We start from the raw sequence: 21,860 nt of genomic DNA, 5'->3' as shown, positions 1-21,860 counted from the left end.
GAGTATTGCGGAACATCAGGAGTTTGACAGAACCGAAAAGACAACTGCATGAGAAAGTCACCAGGGCCTAGGAGATCCTAGGGACACACTGGGAAGACCATAGCCAGCAACAGGAAGTAAGGGACCACAAAGAATGAATGGCATCTTTCCAGAACTTTGTCAACTGTTCCCACACCCCAGATCTGCTGTGTGAAGTTACACAAGTGTTTGAAATAACTCTGAAGTTACTCTTCAGAGTGTAAAGGCTCCAGGGTGTAAGCAAAGCTTCCTAAAACAAGAAGCCTCTATTAACACCATGAATCAGACTCGTTCCAAGTCTCTTCTGAGAAAAAAAGAAAAAGAAAGAAACTAGAAAGACAAGTAAAGAAAGTCATGAGAAATTCACATGCAGGTAACAAATGAAAATACCAAACGCACAAAAATCTCAAAAGCAATTTCGTGTATGTCTAGATCTGAGGCATTCCTTAGAAATAAAGATTCTCTATCATAGAAAAGATAGCATTGCAACATCCTAATGCTAAAATCTGCCAGCATGTTCTACTCTTCTATATCCTATCTGTCATCATACAGGCTGCCTCCTACGAACTGAAGGCGGAACAGGAGGCTTAGGAAAAGAGCGGCTCCACAGCTGGTTTAAAGTAATTTTTATTGCCCAGGATATTTTTTTCCTTATGTCTTGCTTTTTTTTTTGGTTTGGTTTTCTTTTGTTTTTAATAACTATAAATTCAAGCTTAGGGAAGCTTGTTTTTGTTCTGGAAAACAAAAACTAAACAAAGCTTTTATAGTACTGTTTGCAAACCTGACCTCATTTAGAAAGAGATGTAGTTGCATGGCTAGAATTCAGCTTCTAGCATGAATGATGCAGGTGTGATTCTGGTGGTACTAAGAGGAAATGATGGCATTGTTGACAAGGTTATAATCTGCTGGTGGCATTGCTGAAAAAAGCCCTTGCAAATTTCTAAACGACAGGAAATTCTGTTAGGAATCTCTAAAGTGTCTTACAGGCCAAAAAGGGAAGAAGGTTAGTAAAATCCCTCAACAGAGTTTGAGTAAAATACTGGATTTGAGAGTTACTGGGATTGGGTATGTAAAAATAGGGTTGTAGGTTGGGGATCATGCTTACAATAGGTCTCAAATTCAAACTACAATACACCACTTCACAGGCCACGCGCATTTCCAGGTGCTTTTCGTTTCCCTCAGTAGGTGCTGGCAGAAGGTGTGCTCAGTCGTTTTCCAATATAGATGCTGAAAGGAAGCAGAGTGTATCATGTTCCATCTATCTCCACAATTACACCAGCCTGGTCCATAGGGTGATCTCTAGTTGGTAAACATCTGAGAGCCTCAGCGCACTCTTCCCAGACTCCCTGAGCCACCACTCTTTTCTCCCGTCTGTTAAACAAGCATGCTCCCACTGAGCTACAGCCCACTGACTAGCTCAGTCCAGATGATTTCATAGGATTCTGTCATTAAGTCAGGATTGGAATCACAAGGGCAGTGATGTCAAGACCAGGTAAAGCTAGGAAAAAGAGGCCCTTTCAAAGCAGTCTTCTCCAGCCCCAACATGTTTCTATGTGGATAAAAGGTTCTATTGCTAGTTCAGATTGAGAGAGAAGGTCATAGACAGTGTTTTTAAGATGGGATCTAACATGACTTTCCAACACCAAGCAAGAAAATGACCCCTTCCACAGCAAAAGCAGAGCCAAGGAGAACAAGCAGCACAGTCCTCAATTAGTAATAGCAATTTTTAAGCCCCTTAAAAACATTCACCTGTAGCAAGAGTTAAACTTAAAGCAACAAAAACAGTTTAAAGATACATGAAAGCAAGAAACACTGCGAGGCCCCCAAACCAAGCTTTCTATGGTAGATGAAGTGAACAGGTGGCAGATATTAAGAGTCCTCCCAAGCTCCACAGTGCCTTTCACTCCACTGTCCCGTCTTTACCAGCAGATCCTCTACCAAGGAGACAGGGAAAGATGCCCACACGCCCATGCTCCAGAGCAGACACTTCCCTCTGCTATGCTGAGCCACTCACAGCAAGATCAGGGATGATCCACTTTCCATGCACCAGACACAGAAAACGACTCACTGGGCATGCTCAGAGTGCATGCAGCAGGTAAGCTAATGCTTACAAACTGAAATCTTTCAGAAGTGTATTTTCTTAAATACTCAAATCAAGGGAGAAAAGCATTGATTGAAAAGACATGCCACAAGTTAATGAATTAAGTAAACATGAGGCTGACTTTAGAATATAAATGCCACAAAGTTAAAAAAAAAAAAAAAAACCACAAAAGGACAGTACCTACAGTAGCCTACCAGCATATTCAAGAATCATCCTCCACAATAGTGTGTTTTACCATCTGGGGGGAAACCATTTTGCATTTATTCCTACATTTGTATTTAATAACAAATTATAATTAGCTAAATTTAAAAGTAATCCTGGGCAGTAGTGCCCAGGGAAGGATGCAGGGCAGACGGCTCTTTTCTTCTCAACACCTTGCCACCCACCACCATTAAGTAATGCACTGTCAACAGGGTACTTACCCCAGCCCCAAAGCCAACACGTGAGAAAGGAAGAGAGACGGGATGAAGACCTTCAGGAACTCTGCAGAGAAAATGCCCCCTTTTTTCATGGCTCCACTCTTCCTCATGCTTAGAGAGACAGCACGTTTAGGGTGTCTGAAATGGAACTCTCTGGAGAAGAAGACAGTCTGGTTTCAGAACACAAGTGCTGCACGTGTCCTGGGGACTACACAGTCCCACAGACAAGCACATAAAACTCACCGCCAAGACAAAGCAGCACTTACTTGGGTGGGATGTTTTCGGGTCTACTGGACCAGTCTGATACCCAGTCTGCACTTTTCTTCAAAGCCTCAACTTCTTTCTCTCCTTCTACAACTTCTTCTTCTGACTAAAAAGAATTCAAACAGTGAGAAGGGAAGAACAAGAGAAAAGCAGGAAAGGATAAACAATTCTTTTAATACAAAACAAACTAAAGTCATGCGTCTTTATTTAGGAAGCAGCCTATTTTCGGAATGGGCTCAAAACTGCCCTAAAAGCATCCCAGGATGAGAAGTGAGCAGGATGGAGGCCGCACTGAAGGACAGGCTGTGCCCTGCAAAAGCCCTCTTCAGAGATGTAAGGAAGCCACGGAGTTGCTGCTGCTGAACCTGAGGATGCACAGTGGGGTTTCGCTACGTCCCTCTCAACATTATATTTCCCACACTGTACATAGTTTCAATTGCATTTAATTTTTTAGAACTAGAAAAAAAAAAAAAGAGAACATACCAAAAAAAGACGTGGAAATAAATCGATAAAAAAGTTGGCAGAGATGTGGTAAATCATGATGCTGCCAAACACCTGCAAGAGCAGCATCTACTCAAGCTGCTCACATGCATTGATCTTGACCTTGGTCAATCCCCAAACAGAAACTGCTGCACTCCATTCTACTGAAGAGGGCAGGGTTTATGTGACTTGCTGAGGGCCTCACAACTGAAGGTAGAGGCCACTGGTTTCCAGCCCAGGCAAGCTGCCCCAAAGGTCCCACTCATAGAACCATGTTTCTCACTTTCTGAAAGGAGATTGCTTTTAAAGAGGAATGAATGAATGTTTCTTAAGATTCTAAAACTAATTTTTTACTGGGAGGAATAATCTATTTTGAAGTGAGTCAGAAGTTAACATCTATTAAATAAATGAAAAATATTCTTTTTATTGCTAGTGAAAACCTGAGATGTCAGGCTAGAAAAAAATTATATTTCCACAAGCTTTTTCTTGTTTTTGGTTCTTTAAGACAGTGTCTTATTCTGTAGCCTAGGCTGACCTGTAATTCACTATGTAGCCCAGGATGGCCTTTGACCTCCCAAGTGCTGGGGTTCTACACTCAAGCCCGGCAAACTCTCTTTTAACAGAAACTAAAGGGGTGAGAAATTCCTAAAAATGACACATTAGCTGTAAGGCTGTGACTCCACAGTGGACACTACTGAACACTCTGATTCTGACCAAGAGGTCAAACACCTGGCCAACTCACGGATACTTTCCACAGCTCCACCTCCTAGCGACTCAGCTGTCTGGGAAGGGAGCTTAAGCCTGGCTCTACACACAACACCCGTTTACTACCAAATCCAGGTCAAAGCTCAGGGGATGTTTGTGTCCCTTTGTCAGCATGCCCCTTATCTAGTTCTGCTGAAGTTGGCAAATTCCACTGAATAGCACAATGCCGCATTTAGGACTGAGCTCTTTCCAGCAGGCACTGAGATTACTCAGAATCATGAGCTGGCTCTCTGGAGTAACCCTGAAGTCATCTCAGGCAGAAACGAATCAGCAGCCACAGGGAAAGCGCTGAGCAGCCTGTGTACAGCGTTTTTGAGTCTTCAACCTGCTACAGTCATTCCTTGGATGTTACCTTTGTATCTGTATTTATTATGAGGGGTGGTGCCTGTGCAGAAGCTGTTTTTCTCCTTCCACCATGGGGTGCCAGGGCTCCAATATGGGGTTGCAACTGAGGCGGTTAGGCCACCTTGATGGCCCTTTGATTCTTTTGGTTTGGTTTCAGCAATGCTGGAGACTTAGGCCTAGGGCCTCTGACATGCTAGAAAGATTCTGCCTCAGTAACTGCATGCCAGTCTTATAACAGTTTGTTCTGCTTAGTTCCTCCTTGGGCCTCCTAGGATTCCAAGTGCTTCTGTTTTAGTTCAGATTTTTTTGAACAAGTTCATACTTCATCCTTTTCAGAGAAAACAATGTGAGATTTGTGCTCTGAATTTTTCAAGATAATGGAATTTTCTCCAGAGGACTAAAGCAAAGTTACCTTTGGATTCATACAGTTGTTTTAATCCACAGATATATTTCTCAACTTACTTTAATGTTTACTATAGTTCATTTCCTTTATTAATCTTAAACTTGCCAATCCCAGGGTTTTGGGAGAGAGATGGTTAGCAGCCTCACCAAACACTCCATGTTGGCCTCAGGCTTCTTTATGGCCTTGGCTGGCCTTCAGATCTTAAAATTCTCAGCCTCCTGAATTCAGAAACTACAATAAAGATCTAAACACATCATGCTTGGCCCATTTTGAGGTTTTGAATCATCTTCCTATAATTAAAAAAATATGGCAAAAGGGCACCTCATCTAACCATGTATAACTCTGTTCTTCCCTCAACCACCGCAAACAGTCCTGGGAGGTGGGGTGAGTGGGTCTTTATTTTATTACCATTTAATTCTTCATTATCTGGCCCACCTCCAGTTCTCTTTAGGTCTCTAAATAGGGGTATTAAACTGCATGCCTGTATCCATGTACAGATAAACCAGTCTCACAAGACAGAAAGGAGGCTATTTCCAAAGACAGCAACTCCATGCTGGGCTCATCCTAAAAAACAATGCCATCATGGACTATATATAAGTCTGCATGAGACTGAGTCTATTTCTTACTACACTGTGGAGTCGCATGGGTCCCATCACCTTTGAGGAAGAGGAACACTGCACTGGTGAGCCTGCTTAGGAATCCCCACCCTGCGGCTCTGCAGACCCATCAGCTCATTCACATGCCTAGTCTCCTGACTAGGGACTGACTCCCCTCAGAGGTCAGTTTCAGTGAAGGACTGGATCACAGGCTCAGGTTTGCTTTCAGTCATGGCTCAAACACTGACTTGCTTTGTCATCTTAGGTGATAACCACATGAGGACAAAGTGTCTGTCTCCCCGTCTCCCCAGTAGAGTAACATTACCCTGTCCCTCCGCTGGACTGAGAAACTTATTAGCATCAGAACATACTAGTAAGTTCTGGTGTCTTTCCTAACTTCTCTGGGTAAAGCTGGATCATGACATCTCATTTATTCCTCACAGACACACATAAAGAAAATGGACAGCCTCAGCCAGTTCTTCTTAACTTTCTAACAAAAAACTTTCTCATTCATGAAACTCATTTTCCTAAACCCTAGTGACTAGCTTTTCAATTACTTCTTCAATCTTAAAAATATAAATGCTTTATATGCAATATAAAGCATCTACTAATGTATCTCCTTTATTTTAAAATTTTTACTCCACAGACCCAACTTTGTCTTTATAGGCATCCAACTACTTGCAAAAACCCATGCTTGTCCCCACTGGTCAGTTTGATAGCATGGCTTATCCCCTGCTTAAAGTCAACCTCAGACTATCTTATTCTCACATGCGCTCTCTCGCGCTCTCTCTCTCTCTCTCTCTCTCTCTCTCTCTCTCTCTCTCTCTCTCTCTCTCTCTCTCTCTCTCTCTCTCTGATTTCTTTCCAATTTTATAATGGCTGCATTCAGTCCTAAGATTGCAGTTAAATTCAGTGACCTCATGGGCCTGATCACACTCATTTTCTTGAGTCAGGGCTGCACACCTAGCTTTCACTGAGCTAAGAGGAGAAATACCCATGGGGGGTGGGGGGAAATGGAGCTCTGAAGGAAAATGAACTCAGGAAAGACTTGGCTTCAGCTGGTGCCTTTCTTTGGACTCTGCACAGCCTGAAACAGCAATTCATGGAGCAAGGATGCATGGCGTCACTTATTTGACTTCAGAATAAGTTCATAGAGAGCCAGGCAGTGGTGGCACACGTCTTTAATCCCAGCAGTTGGGAGGCAGAGACAGGCAGATCTCTGTGAGTTTGAGGCCAGCCTGGTCTACAAGAGCTAGTTCCAGGACAGGCTCCAAAGCCACAGAGAAACCCTGTCTCGAAAAACAAAAACAAACAAAAAAGAATAAGTTCATAGAGCTTCCCAACTGAGTAGTACTCTTGAAGACACTCTTTGGAAAATGTCTAAATAAAATCAATCAGACCAAAGACCCGCTACAACAGAGTATCAGTTCTCTCCTCTCTTCTGTCCAGGGGATACCTCCTTGCCATGAACTTCATGTGCCTTTTCCACACCAGTTACAGCATCCTGCATATGGCCAAACTCACACACACAAGCCAGAATTTAAACATTTCATTTCAGCCATTTATCACCAAGCTTCTTTAGACAACAAAGTGCATGACACAGAGTAAACTAGTATTGCAAGTCTCAGCATGTGAGCAGCTAAAGTGAGCTTAAGTGAGCCAGTGTGGACTGCATGGATTTTCCAGCTTTAGAAAAAAGCAAAAGGCAGAGTAGTGAGGTGTGGAGAAGCGGTGCAGTCTTCTGGCAGAAGACTAGAAGCATGGCACAGACACACAGCTCCAGCACAGCAGCCTGTGCTTATGCCGTGAGGGAACACCACAAATAAGGCATCATCAGTAACTTTCTAAGAGTTAGCACAATAGAAAATTCAAGAAACAAGGAATTCCCGTCTTCACTTATTGCCCGTATGCTTGCTATAGCATCAAGGAGCAGCCTTATACAACTGGTACCAGGCCCAACAGTCGAAGGTCCATGAGCTCACAGACAGAGCTGTACTCTGGGCTACAGACACCGATCTTGTTAGAGAAACACTCCATTGGTAAAATGTAATCAGGCTTGGAGCCCAGCACCCTATTTTAGCCAACAAACTTTAGAGACTCTTGTGTGTTTTCCAAACCAAAATAAAACACACACCCACCTGAGAGCTATGGTCCCTGCTGGTGTGCATCTCAACATCAAACATGATCTGTCCATCTTCTTGTGGTGAAGGGCTAGGAGAGAAAAAACTTAACATTATTTTTTGTTTTTTATACTTTATTCTTCTGGGCATATATGTTTGTGTGTGCAAGTATTTCCTGGTGCACATGTGAAGGTCAGTGGACAACAACTGGCAGTCTATTCTCCCCTCCCCCCACATAGGCTCCTGGGACTAGAACTCAGGTCATCAGGCTTGACGCAATCACCTTTACCAACCGAGCCATCTAGCCAGCCTAGTTCAGTAGTTTTAATTCTTGTTTTGTCACATCTTAAGAATTTACTGAAAAACAGAAAATGAAAGTTACAGCAAGATAGCTCTGAAACAGGAGCAAATCTTAAAGTCTATCGAATACCAAAGAAGCAAATCCTATGTTGAGAGTAAGCAGCACAGTGTGACGGAGTAATCTCACAGAGCTCAGCCTGTCAGTGGGAATGCTGCCTTCACAGTGACAACCACAACATAGGACCTGAAGATGTAGAAGCACCACACGTGCTTGTTCCACTGCTGTCCAATGATGGGGACATGATCTTCAAAATCCAGACTGAGTTCTTTTGTAACAAGTTCCCAAACCTTAGCACAACTGACGACATGCTGGAGGCACCATTCTGACCTTAAAATCCAGCACACAGGCCCCAACACCCGCCAAAACAGGAGGAGCAAAGACCTAACCCATCAAAAACCTAAAGCATATAATTCCAGGAGCCAAGAAAGTCCCTAAATGTACTAATCTTGCTTTCTAGCTCCTGTAGTTTCAATTCTTGTTAACTGAAATGTGCCAACCAGAATATGGGTTTTGTGCATAAAAGACAAATGGTGAAGGTCGGGGCTGCATGACTTATGCTAGCTCCCTGTGCGGCCGCTGTCTTTGTGCTGGTAACACGATGTCATCAAGGGCCAGTCTCATACCGATGACCAGGCCCGACAGTCAAATTGATAGGTCGATAAGCCCACAGAAGGGCTGTTTTCCCTCTGTACTGTGCTGTTGATACCAATCTTGTTAGAGAAAAGCTCCCTTCTTCACTGGTAAGCAGTTCACACCTGAAGATTAGGAATGCCATCAAGCCTAGAGCCCAGCTCCTCTCAGGTTCAGCTGGGGAGCCTGTTAAAGCACAGTGATATGTTTGTCCTGCACTGACAGGCAAAGGAGGAGCTCTAGGAATAGGTCCACACTGCGCTTTTAGAAACTGCTTGGGACGGCAGGATACAACACAAAGTAAGGCATGCTGGGATATCTTCTAACCACCACGGCAGTGTCTGTCCTAGAACTGAAAGACCCAAGTGCCTCTCTGGAGTGCTGGGATTAAAGGTTTGTACCACCACACCTGACATGGGATAACTTTTAAACAAAACATCTTTAAAACAGGCTAGGCCTGGTGGTGTAGTCTGAAATCCTAGCTATTCTAGACCCTGGGGCAGGGAATTTTCAAGTTCATTGCCCAGGCTATAGAGCAAGTTTACACCCAGCCTGTGCAACTCAGCAGGGCAGTCCCAAAACCAGAGAGTCACAAGAGGGCTGGAGATGCAGTCAGCAGAGCAGTTCTTGCCCAGCACGCTAGAGGCACTGTGTTCAGCACTCAGCACCAAGACCAGAAAGTAGGGGGGAAGAGAAGACAGAAAGGAAAGGGGAGAGAAGAGAACATGTCCATCAGCTGAGGTTATATCCAACAATCCTAAAAACTCCTCCACTGATAAGAAACACTTTCCATAACTTCAAACACAAGTCAAATCACACGAATCTTGAAGCCCCCTTTTCTGCTGTACTGTAGTGCTATGCATGTCTGGTGTATACATGTGTGTGCAGGTGTAAGTGCACGTCCTTGTGGAAGTTACAAGTGACTCTCATTACTTTCCTCTACTGTTCTCCATCTTATTTTGTGAGGTAGTGTCTCTAGCTGGACCTGGAACCCACTGTCTCACTGAGACTAGATGGCCGGAAAGTCCCTCTGCTATTCCTCTTCATATTCAGGAACCAGAACTAAGCTGACCCCGGGAAGATGAAGTCATAGTTCATCACACACATCACTGTCATCATAAGCTAAACAGGATGCCCAACAAGCAAACGACTTCTTAGCACCCTGGGAACAACAGAATCATGTACACACAGTACCAATGATCAGGCTCATGCATGCACAAGTACAAAAATAGGCTACAGAGGACAGAAACACCAGAAACTCAGAGAAAGCTCTAGAAATCCTTCAGCAAGTCCCTAGATATAAAACTTTATTCTGGCTGGGCATGGTGGCACACACCTTTAATTGCAGCACTCAGGAAGCAGAGGCAGGCAGATCTCTGTGATTTCGAGGGCAGCCAGGACTATGTAGAGACCAACAAACAAACAAAACTACTGAAAGGCAGCCCAGTGCTGCAGCCTCCAGAACCGATAGCAACTGTCCAGAAAGAACCATGTGCTCACTTCTGCTTGTGACAGGAGACATGGCAACAAGGCAGAGATAACACGGAGGTGGCAGGGTGCTCACTGTGCCCAACAGCCATCGGACCTGTCTTCTAGCTGCCTTAAAGACAGTACTGGGTCATAAGGCATGCGGGAAAGTCAGATGTGGTTTAACTTCTTTCTCTATTTTCTCAGAGGCTAACCATGTGCTATAGACAAAATTACTCCTGTAGATATAACCCACCCTGCTTCTCCCATTTTTAAATGCCCCTCAATCTTCCCATGCACGCACATCTTCACCATGGTGAATCATCAGCCAGCTACAAATGAGCCAGACCATTGTGGCATCGAGCATCCTATGAGGCTATCACCCTGCAGGGAACTTCTCACTACTTTTGGAGATGGGTTATCATTATGTATTGTTATGTAGCTCAGGTAGACCTTCAACCTATGGCAATCCTCCTGCTCAGCTTCTTGAGTGACGAGACCATAGGCATGTCTTACCTATATTCAGCTTACGATTGTTAATGTTATTTAATACCTAGTCTCTCAGGAAGTTACAGGGAAAAAAGGCTCAGCTTTCCAGAGGCAAAGAGCCATGCAGTGAGATGTAAGTAACATTTCCTCAGAGGGACTGCATGGACCTCAGCACACTGCTTATTGAGAGCCACACAGACATGACTGGAACCTCCATCAACTTGCAGGTCCTGTGAGCAGAGCATTTACTGAGTGCCCCACGAGTGCCAGCCTGTTACTGTGAAGGATGCAAAAAGGCCACATGGCCCTACCTCTGGCTGCCTAGAGAAGGAGAGAGAATGTTACTGTGACTCATAACACGACCTCAAAAACAAAGGAAAATGGGAAACTCAGATTAACTCTGTAAGTTTACATTAATGATGCTAAATTTCATTTTGATTTTGAAATTGCATTTAGTTTGTGTGTGTGGATGTGCATGTGGAGGCCAGGAGACAATTTGAGGAAGTTAGTTCTCAGTTCTCTCCTTGCTCCAAGTGAGACCCAGGATGAAAAGCAGGTCTACAGAACTTAGCAGCAAGTGCCTTTATCAGCTTAGCCATCTATTGGCCTGCTACTCAATTTGAAACTGATCAACATCTGAAAACAATTCAGTCTGAGAATAAAAATGATAATGGGGGAGAGGTGACAGTGAGCACTCAGGTGCCTATCCATTAGCTATTCGGTTTTTAATTTTTCTTGAGACATGATCTCACCATAAGGTCCTGACTGGCCTGTAACTCGAGATGTAGACCATGCTAGTCTTGAACTCACAAGTCTCTGCCTCCCAAGTGCCTGGCCTAGCTATCTAGTTTAAACATGCATGGTACAATAAATCTGGAGGCCTATTCTCTTAATGACTACTTAAGCAAATGAGCCTTCTCCTCATGAAAATTACCTTCCTACCCACTCAACTGAGTTACACCATCAGCCTTCACATACCTGTCACAGTGAGAGCTGCCTCTTGAGCTGCTCTGTCCCGACTCATGCTGTGCGTCCAGAAGGATCTTCTCCATGTCTCCATTGTGGATGGAGGAAGAGGAAGGGACGTGCTCCAGCCCCCCATTCTTCCCGTTGCCATTATCATTGCCATTGCTGCTGTTCATAGGTAGCTCCACCCAGGAACCTGTTGGACAGGTCAGATAACAAGTCATAACCACAGTGGGGCTGAAATCCCTCCTGTGCACACAGATGTCCATATGCTGAGTTCAGATAAGAATTCTGACTCGACTCAAACTGAAGCCAAAGTATTCTGAAGAAAATAAACACACAGAAAGTCAGAATCCATGTTGTTCTGCTCCCAAAGGAACTCATGCATTAAACCTGCCCAGAAGGTAGAAATCTAAAATTATAGAAGACGGGCTTTCCTGCCAATTTTTTTTTTCTGGTTAAAGCTTAATTTATGTCCAATCAACACTTTGGTGAAAACTCGGGCTCTTCTTCAAAAACTATATGCCTCTTCCTTTACTAGACAGGCATCCCTTTAACACCTCAGTTACACATACACGACTTGCCATGGGTGCCACAGGATTTGCACCTAATTAAATCACCAGATGACTTAGCACTGTCGTACAGCCCATCTTAACAGGATGACAGCTGTCTCCTAACACAAACTGAAAAGCTCCTAAAGTAAAACCAAAATTTAATCAAAAAGTTCTCAATTTGTTCCCAAACCCAGAGCATGCATTAATACATCTGGTCCTTGAAGAAACCAAATAAAATTAAAAATTGGGGTGGAGGGAGACCACCAACGTGTCTCCCCTTCCCCCACCACACTTTTAAGTTTTCTCTTCCAGGCTGAACATACCTTATCAGGTTGTTCCTTCTCTTTTCTCTCCCAGGACCTCTACTTCCTAGGGTTTTCATTAAGTCCTGAGTGTGTGGAGGAGGGAGAAGCCACTGCAGATGGGCTACAGAGAAGTTTGGGATAAATAGTTGAAGGGGGTGGGACCATAGGAAGGGGACGGGCCTTTCTAAGACGCGTGTTCTTGAAGATTCTTATTGGTCCAATAAGCTCAATAGGCATCAGTAACACTGGCCAATTAATCAACTTCTCAGAAAAGAGATCTTCTACATCGCTTCTGCACAGCACTTCACTTTAGGAAGTGTGACCAACAGCCAGACAGTGCTCAGACCTGCACTTGGGAGTGAAGGCAGGATGACTGATGATCAAGAGCCAGTCTGAGTCTGACTTGGGCTATGAAAAACATACAAAATCCCTCCCAAACCAAAACCTTACAACCTCCAAAATGTAACCAAGCAGGTGAGCATGGCCAAATCTCTAAATTCTTAGCAGATTCGTCAGAATGGCCAAACAACACCTCAAACCCTAAAATGCACTCTAAAGGAGGCAGTGACACCAGATCCAGCAGGAGGGTGAGCTCACCTGAGGGAGAAGTTCACAGGCCTAGCTAGGAATGGGACTCCCGGCACTTTAACCCTTCTCGTTCTCCATCTCACCAGTCGACAGAGCTGGTAACAGAGGGGATCTACTCCCCAGAAGTGTCAGAACTACCCAGCAACATCAACAACCAGCAAACAGCAGACACTCACTTATATGTTATGGAGTTTGTATCTGTTGCTAAAGAGTTGCCCTGTCCTCTCCATCAAAGGCAGCCCACCCCCCAGCAGTCCTGAAATCACCAATTAATTCCAAACAACAAAGGCACACAACAGCACCTGGCCTCATGCTACACCTACGTGAAGATGGGCATGGCTGAGAACACAGGAAGAAGAGCAAATAAAACCAGAATCACTAGAGAGATCTAGTTTAATTAAATATTCAGAGTGCTCCTGGAGTGGGTACGAATGTGCCAGAGCACATCTAAATTTAGAGCTCTGTAAAATATTCTAGATGGAGGGACAGAGAGAATAAACAATCTTTCCCTATTCCCACTGCTTCTAGGGTTTTCAAATGTCTATTAAAACCAATGGGATTGGTTCTTGTAGACAGACAGCCCAATGAACAAAATAAACAAAACCAAAGCCCAGGGCTGCTCTGGCAGGAGCACTAAGGACCAAGGGTTCCAGACAGGACAATCAACATGTGCTTAGAGAATCTAATCAAAGAATGGTGCCCACAGAACCTGGGTTTGTGCTCCTCACTTCACTGAAGGACTTCCAAGCCCACACCAACTCTATTTTCTGCATTAAACGTAAACAGTTGCTACCCTAACATTAGGAACTTGAGAAGACACACCTAGAAAGGTTTAAAAGTGACTCCTGCTATGCCTGCAACAGTCGGGAGTACAATGCCCCCATTCCCACCATAAAGTAGAATGTATTGGAGTGTCATATACCAGCGCCACAGTTAACAGCGCAGCTGAAGTTACACCCCATACTAATGCTTACAGCTTATACCCAATCAGGTGCCTTAGCCTCTGTGTCTTAGTTGCCTTATCTGTAAACAGTGATAACAGCTATATCTATTTTAAAAAATTACAGCTGGGTGGTGGTGGTGCACGCCTTTAATCCCAGCGCTCGGGAGGCAGAGGCAGGCAGATCTCTGTAAATTCGAGGCCAGCCTGGTCTACAAGAGCTAGTTCCAGGACAGGCTACAAAGCTACAGAGAAACCCTATCTCGAAAAAAAAATTAAAATAAGAAAATAAAAAAAATTATTAAGATGGCACAAATAACGCACACAGAAAACTACAGAGAATTAATTGCCACATACAGATTAGTCACTATGGTAAGTATTCTTCAAAATCACTGGATTACAAAAGTATATTCCTTGAACACAGAAATGTCAGCACATAAAACTAAGACTCAGGGCAGGAGGGCTGGCTCAGCAGTTCAAAGCACTAGCTGCTCTTGGAGAGGACCTAGGTTCAATTCCCAGTACCCACATGGAGGCTCACAGCCATCTATAACTCCAGTTCCAGAGGATCCCATATCTTCTTTCTGGAACCCTTGGGCACCAGGCACATGCAAACAAAACACTCACACATAACTCTTTTTTTAATCTTAAAAACAAAATCCTAATAATTATTCTCTCCTTCCTATTTCTAGTGCTTTATTTTGTTGTTTTTCTGGTGCTGTGGACTTGAACACAGGTGCAGCAGGCCTATTAAACAGGTACTCTAACTCTGTATATATAACCAAAGCTTTGATTTTGATTTTCTGGGAATGTCTCATGTAGCCCAGGTATATTTCAGCATCCCACATTGTGTCTGCTGGGAGTATAGGACTGCACACCACTACACCTGGTTCCCATTCCTATGTCCAGAGGAAATCACTTTGAATAGTTTCACATGGAAATTTCTGCAAGTTTATTGCTTTTCTTATGAGATATTTTTTGGGGCTGGAGAAATGGCTCAGCAGTCAAGAGCACTGGCTGCTCTTCCAGAGTATCTGGGTTCCCAGCACCCACATGACAGCTTATAACTTCCTATAATACCAGTTCCCGGGACCTGACACCCTCACAAAGACATACATGCAGGCAGAACACCAACGTACATAAAATAAAAATTAAAAAAATAAAGAGAAATATTTATTTATTTATTTATTTATAGTTTTCTGAGATAGGATTTCTCTATGTACCCCAGGTTGTCCTACAACTCACTCTGTAGACAAGGCTGGCCTCAAAAGAAAAAATTGTTTTGTTTTGTTTTTCAAAGACAAGGTTTCTCTGTGCAACTGTCCTGGCTGTCCTGGAATTCACTTTGTAGACCAAGCTGGCCTGAAACTCAGAGATTCGCTTGCCTCTGCCTCCCGAGTGCTGGGATTAAATAATTGTGCCATTACTACCCAGCTGAAAAAAAATTTAAATAAACAACTGGAATTGTACTGTATATATGGTCCTCTGTGTCATGGTTTTCAACCTGTGGGTCATGACCCCATTGGGGCCGTATATCAGACAGCCTGCATACCAGATATTTACACTATGATTCATAACAGTAGCAAAATTACAGTAATGAAGTAGCAAGAAAGGATTTTATGGTTGGGTTTACCACAACACGAGAAACTGTGTTAAAAGGTCACCACATTAGAAAAGTTGAGAACCACTGACTGACCAAGTATCGATTTGCACTTAAAATTCTGATGTGCCTTTCAACTGTTAGTATGTGCGCATTCCTTTGAATATCCTGAATCTCATTTTAAAATTTTCTTTTACAGTTTCATGTGTATGGGTGTTTGGTCTGCATGATGTCTGCACGACATGGATGCCTGGTGCCTGTGAAGGGTGTCAGAGCTCCTGTAAACTGGAGTTAACAGTCACGAGCCTCATATGGGTGCTAGGAATCAAACCTGACCCTCTTAAGAGCAGTCAATGCTCTTAACCATTGAGTACTCGCTCTCCAGCTACTTAGAATCTCACTTTCCATAAAGACATCACATTTTTAACCATTATCCAATGACAATGCTTAGTAGTTACCCAGAAGACTATATTCCAAATATTTTATTATGCTGAGGGCTTGAGGAAACATTCTGAAAGGTTATCTGGCTATATGTAACAAAAGCCTTTAAAAGTTATTCTTAACTCAGCAGCAGTCTTTTAGAGACAATTTAAGTATGTGTGCATGTGTATCTGTATGATTGCATGTATGTATGGAGGTCAAAGGTCACCCTCAGGCAGTTCCTCGTTTTCTGGGACAGGATCTCTCACAGACTTAAAAGTTGATAATTAGATGATGCTGGCTAGCCAGCAGGCCTTCTTGCTGGGATCTACCCATCTCTGCCTCCCCAAAGCCAAGATCTCAACTGTGGACCATCATGCCTGGTATAGGCTCTGGGGAACTCAAATCCTCATGCTTGCAAGCATTTCAATGATGGAGCCATCTCCCTGACCCCAGAAATACTCTCTATGGAAGCACGCACAGTCACAGGGAAAGTCAGGTACACATTCCTTATAAGGAATCCATTAGATGGGTGTGGTAGCTCACACCTGTAATCTTGGCTGGGGGGGGGGGGTCCAAGGCAGAAGGGTTGCTACAAACTCAAGAAGACCAAGTCTTAAAGCAAAACTAAATAATCTTGTGTTGATAACAGAAATAAAAACTTTGTTTGTTTGGTTTTTTGAGACAGGGTTTCTCTGTAGCTTTGGAGCCTGTCCTGGAACTCCCTTTGTAGACCAGGCTGGTCTTGAACTCACAGAGATCCTCCTGCCTCTTCCTCCTGAGTGCTGGGATTAAAGGAATACACTACCATGCCCAGCTAGAAATAGAAACTTTTAAAACATTAACTTTATCTTCTGAATATGAGACAAAAAAAAGGAAGCAGGTGGAGGGGCTCGTTTCTTTTATTACTGTCACTACAAGCCTAGGCTGCCCTGGAACCTCACTCTAGGTTACCTTAGGCCACGGATCTTGCTTCAGCCTTCCCAGTGCTAGGATTATGTCTTAACAGACAAATGACACACCTTCTCTCCACCTAAATTGCTCATTTACAATCAGGTCCTCTTAATGTGCTAACTCGGCCCAAATCCTCACGAAGTCCCCTCTTACTTGGAAAAGAAACACAGTAAAGATTTCACGTCATCCAAGAAACACACAAAGGAAATCACCTCAGCAGGGCGCTGGTGGCGCACGCCTTTAATCCCAGCACTTGGGAGGGAGAGGCAGGCGGATCTCTGTGAGTTCGAGACCAGCCTGGTCTACAGAGCTAGTTCCAGGACAGGCTCCAAAGCCACAGAGAAACCCTGTCTTGAAAAATCAAAAAAAAAAAATGTAGATATTTGGGGCTAGAGAGATAGTATATCAGTCAAGAGTACTGACTGACTGCCTGCTCTTCTAGAGGACTGGGGTTTGACTTCCAACGTNAGCCTGGTCTACAGAGCTAGTTCCAGGACAGGCTCCAAAGCCACAGAGAAACCCTGTCTCGAAAAAAACAAAAACAAAAACAAAAAAAAAAAAAAAGGAAATCACCTCCAGTCAGTACTCTTCCTGAAGCTATTATTGTCAAAGAACTGTTTACATTTTGGAAGTGGTTCCTTTGTGCTGGTTTGCACAAAGCCATGCTGACTTATTATCTAGTTGAAATCTTCTAGAATGGCAGAAGTGGGCACACAAGTTCCTGACCAGTAACTGATTGGCTTGCAGACCCTAAGCGTCCACCAACAATTAAATCCTTACATATCACAGGAAACAGTTATTTTCTTCCAACTTTTCAAGGCTTCTGATGTCACTGGAACAAAGTTAGGGGTCCTCTGAGCCTTTCTTCTGCCTGCTTGTTTTAGGTACTTAATGCTAGGACCCCAGATAACCCTGTAACAGTCCCCAGCATTCTTCTGCACTGTGGGCACAGCACGCTACAGACTGGCGAGGCAGTGCCACAGCAAGGGCACGGTCTGTGAAGAGTTGTCAAAAGGAAAGGCAGTAACTCCAATTACACAAGAATTACAATACTCTGATGTTCCTTATGACATTTCTGCAGTGTGTCTCACTCATCTCTTGAGAAACTTGACAGTTTTCTTAATCAGAAAAGTAACTGGAAACATTCTTTTAACTTTGGGAGAAGTTTGGGTATTTGTCTTCCAATTTGTAATAAAACTGAACAGTCCCACCACAGCAGTAAACAACAGAATCGGAGAAAAGTTTCACTGTTCCATATGCATCACCAATTTGGGCCGGAAAGATGGCTCAGCTGTTAGGAGCATACACTGCTCTTACAGAAGACCAGAGGTTTTTTTGTTTTTCGAGACAGGGTTTCTCTGAGTTAACAGCCCCAGTTGTCCTAGAACTAGCTCTGTAGACCAGGCTGGCCTTGAACTCACAGAGATCCTCCAGCTTCTGCCTCCCGAGTGCTAGGATTAAAGGCATGTGACACCACCACCCAGCCTAGAGGACCAGAGTTTGATTCCCAACCCCTCAGTTTGTATTCTAGCTCCCAAGGATCCAAAGCCCTCTTCTGGCCTCTATGGGTATCTGCACTTGATACATAGGTAATTTAAATTAATCTTTAAGAAATTTCAATATTTGCTATTAAAACTCTGCTGTGGAGCCAGGCAGTGGTGGCGCACGCCTTTAATCCCAGCAATCGGGAGGCAGAGGCAGACTGGATCTCTGTGAGTTCTAGGCCAACCTGGTCTACAAGAGCTAGTTCCAGGACAAGCTCCAAAAACTACAGAGAAACCCTGTCTCGAAAAACAAAACAAACAAACAAACAAAAAAACCCTCTGCTGTGGGGCTGGAGAGATGACTCAATAGTTAATTAAAAGAAGAGTCTGCTCTTCCAGAGGACCTGGGTTTGATTTCCAGCGTGACATAGAGCTTACTACAACCATCTGCAATTCCAGTACCAGGGAATCTGATGCCCTCTCCTGGCCCCGGTGGGCACCAGGCAAGAACATGGAGCACATGCATACATGCAGGCACATCCATACAAAAATCCCTCTGCCATGACCCTTAAACTAAAGACAAATATCTCAAGCCAGAAATAATCTGCATTCATTTCAGCTCCTGTTTTCAACAATTGTGGAACTGCAGCCAGCAAAATACTTGGACTTATCAGGAATTCAGATAGTATTAGATGCCTGAATAAGTTGTTTCACTTAGCGCCTTAAAAAAAAAAATCACTCGGCGAAATCAATAAAGCTTGTTTTGTTCAACTCAGGGCTATGTGATGAGCTTTAGAAGACAAACAAAAGAAGAGGCCAGGCCAATAGTTAAACCTGGCATCACCCAGCAGATCTCTGATGACTCTGAGAAGTGCAGCCTGGCCCCGGTATAATACTTTCTGTCTAGGAGACTTCTCAAAGAACATCTGGTATCACACAGAGGTTGGGGCTTCACCTGCTTCTGTAAAGAACCACTAAAGAAGAAGCAGAAGGTGACTGGCCCAGGCAGAAGGTACACACAGAAATGAGCATGCCCAACACGAGAGAAGGATCCTGAAAGCTCTATGGGGACTCAAAACAAGAGCCACCGCTTCTACAAGTAACACAGACCAGGGATCTCTTTAGCCTAACCATTTCTAAAAATGTATGCTAAAGATGGGTAAAAAAAAAAAATCTAATTCTGTATTATGTGATATGAGTAACATTTAATTACACATTGACTAAATCTTTTTTAAAGTCAGCATTTAGAGACCGAGGCCTATCAAAAAGACGGGACAGGGCAGAGCACCTTAAAATATCTTATTTCTTTTTATTTACTTTTTTTTGGGGGGGGGTTGTTGCTTCCTGAGACAGTCTTACTCTGGGGCCCACGACAGTGCTGGAATGACAGATATGTGCCACTACAATGGGCGAAGATAAATGTTCTTCCCATCCTGGAGGCTGAGCAACAGCTCTTACCAAACTGTTCTGGCTACGCCTGAAGCGCCCCTCTTATGAAAGACACTGCCTGACCTTTAAGCATCCAAATGGCTTTTAAACTTAGTCTTGCCATATGCCAACCCCCCCCACACACACTACCTCTTTCATAAGACACGAAGCACATACAGAAAGGTTGGGCAAGAAGGGCAGTCAATCTCACAACAGGGGACACTCTGGGGACAAGGTATCTGTTAGAAGGGCACTACACTTGACTGCAACTCCATCCTGACCGGCAGCCTTCAACTGCCAGTACCTCTGCCCTGGGTCTGTTGTGTTGTTGACTGTATTTCCTGAAGTCCACTGCCGACAGCTGAGTGTGATCTGAGGGGATGTGCGGGATGTGCTGGGCACTCAATCCATTTAACACAAAAAACACTCGAAAAATCCCTGGTATGGTGGCTGTCATGCCAGAACTTGGGAGGTGGAAGGCAGGAGGATCAGGAGTTCAGATCATCACCAGCCACACAGCAAGTTCGAGGCCAGCCTGGGCTACACGAGACTGTCTCAAAACAGAAAAGTAGTAAAATAAAATAAAAATTCATGGTTAACCACAACAATAAAAACTAACTTAAGAAACTTTGGAAATTTTCAGGGGGAAAAAAAGGGGGGGGAACGGAACAAGCACCCTACACAAAACTTCAGTGACCGCTGGACTGGCGTGGGGGAAGCAGGCGAGCCCCGCACACCTGCGCTGCCGCACGTCCACCCGCCACGCCCGGCCGGCCGCGTCCATCTCCCGGCGTCCCCGCCGCACGTCCCCAGACCCGCTCCGCCCGCCAGCTCCAGCCCGCCGCCCTCAGCTGCGCGCGCCGCCCGCCCGCTTCCGACGCCCGCCGCGACCCTAAGCCTCAGCGCCCAGAGCGCAGGCCGCAAGCCAGCGCCGAGCGCCGGCTCCTGAGCGGAGCACGCCGCTGTCAGTCACACGCGCAGCCTCGGCCTCGACCAATGGCGCTGCCGTCTGCTCCCGCCCCCTCCCCTCCCGCACGGCGGCGGCGGCGACCGAACGGCTCCTCCTCCCCCATCCCTCCGCCGAGCCCGGCGGCCCCGCGCTCACTGTTGAGGCCGGCGGGAGGCGGCAGGGGCTGCTCCCCTTCCTCGCAGTTGTTGTTGTTGTTGTGCAGGGGTGGCGGCGGCTCAACTAAGTGAGACATGGTCGGGTGACTGGGAGCGCCGCGGCCGCAGCACGACAGTATCCGGCTCTCGGGCAGCAACACAACAAGTCGAGTCCCCCCGCCCCCTTTTCTGCGCCTGCGCAGTCCCTCCCCGCGTGACATCAGGACTCTCCCGGACCACGTGATGACAACACAGGCAGCGGGGGGCGGGGTCTGGGCGGGGAGGGGGCGTGCCTGGGTCGAGCTGGGGCGGGGCATTCGAGGGCTGGTCCGGACCTGCGGGTGCCGGAGTAGCGCTGACACCTGCGCCGGGAACGAATTCCTGACTGTCAGTCGCACTAGGCAGGAGGACTGAGCTAAGTAGCTGGCGTCGTGTCGAGCAGAGGGAGGGCAGTGCACCCCGGAAGCGCGGGGCGTGAATGGAGCCCCTCCCACGCCTGCAGCGTACACGTAAGAACTCAAGCCTGGCTTTAAAGAAGCAGAAAACCCTAGTTCCTCCCCTTGGTGAAACATCCATCCCTGCCTCCCACAGGACACCACGTGAAGTACCTTGGAGCGAATCACCTTGCTGGAATTTCTGAAATTTTAATTGCAAAGATAACACACAATCCTAGAGACGAAGAATCAATAATAGCTGGGCGTGACGCACACCTGTCATTCCAACCCTCCAGCAGGCTGAGGCAGGAGGATAGCGAGTTCCCGGCAGCCTAGGCTCTACACCAAGCCCTTACCTTCAAAGACAAATTAAAAAGCAAAAGCAAACAAAACAAACAAACAAAAAGATTTTACCCAAACCCTGACACTTGCCGATCTGTGGAGGTGCTTGCCTCTAACCCCAGCGCCCGGGAGGCAGAAGCAGGTGGATCTCTGTGGATTCGAGGAGGCCAGCCTGCTTTACAAGAGCTAGTTCCAAGACAGGCACCAAAGCTACAGAGAAACCTTGTCTCGAAAAAAAAAAACAACAAACAGACAAAAAAAAAAAAAAAAAAAAAAAAAAAAA

At 45.1% G+C, this 21,860-nt stretch overlaps 1 protein-coding gene across 3 annotated transcripts; it reads right to left on the bottom strand.

Moving 5' to 3' along the window:
• Positions 1-680: 680 nt before the first annotated feature.
• On the bottom strand, positions 681-20,993 carry Bnip3l (BCL2 interacting protein 3 like). Of its 3 annotated transcripts, none has more exons than XM_050121854.1 (6): positions 20,803-20,993; positions 11,437-11,620; positions 7,530-7,602; positions 2,805-2,908; positions 2,542-2,691; positions 681-1,245 (listed from the first exon to the last, which is right to left on the bottom strand). In XM_050121854.1, the coding sequence occupies exons 1-6, from the start codon at positions 20,897-20,899 to the stop codon at positions 1,197-1,199; spliced, it is 657 nt and encodes a 218-aa protein (XP_049977811.1). In that variant the 5' UTR covers positions 20,900-20,993; the 3' UTR covers positions 681-1,196. The 3 variants fall into 3 exon arrangements, with proteins under 3 accessions (XP_049977811.1, XP_049977813.1, XP_049977812.1); XM_050121856.1 differs by lacking the exon at positions 20,803-20,993 and adding an exon at positions 20,435-20,535; XM_050121855.1 differs by lacking the exon at positions 20,803-20,993 and adding an exon at positions 12,302-12,400.
• Positions 20,994-21,860: the final 867 nt, after the last annotated feature.

The sequence above is a fragment of the Alexandromys fortis genome, unplaced genomic scaffold (genome assembly GCF_014885135.2).
Source record: "Alexandromys fortis isolate MF-2015 unplaced genomic scaffold, M_Fortis_MF-2015_v1.1 scaffold_203, whole genome shotgun sequence".
Lineage (NCBI taxonomy): Eukaryota > Metazoa > Chordata > Mammalia > Rodentia > Cricetidae > Alexandromys > Alexandromys fortis.
The sequence above is the reverse complement of the archived record's forward strand: the minus strand, read 5'-3'. Positions and strand labels throughout refer to the sequence as shown.

Coding starts and splice junctions, on each gene's coding strand:
- Bnip3l (XM_050121854.1), bottom strand. CDS start 20,899: ATGTCTCACTTAGTTGAGCCGCCGCCACCCCTGCACAACAACAACAAC. Junction 11,621..20,802: donor GCCTCCCGCCGGCCTCAACA/GTGAGCGCGGGG, acceptor CCTGTCCAACAG/GTTCCTGGGTGGAGCTACCT. Junction 2,909..7,529: donor GCAGGGACCATAGCTCTCAG/GTGGGTGTGTGT, acceptor AATTCTTTTTAG/TCAGAAGAAGAAGTTGTAGA.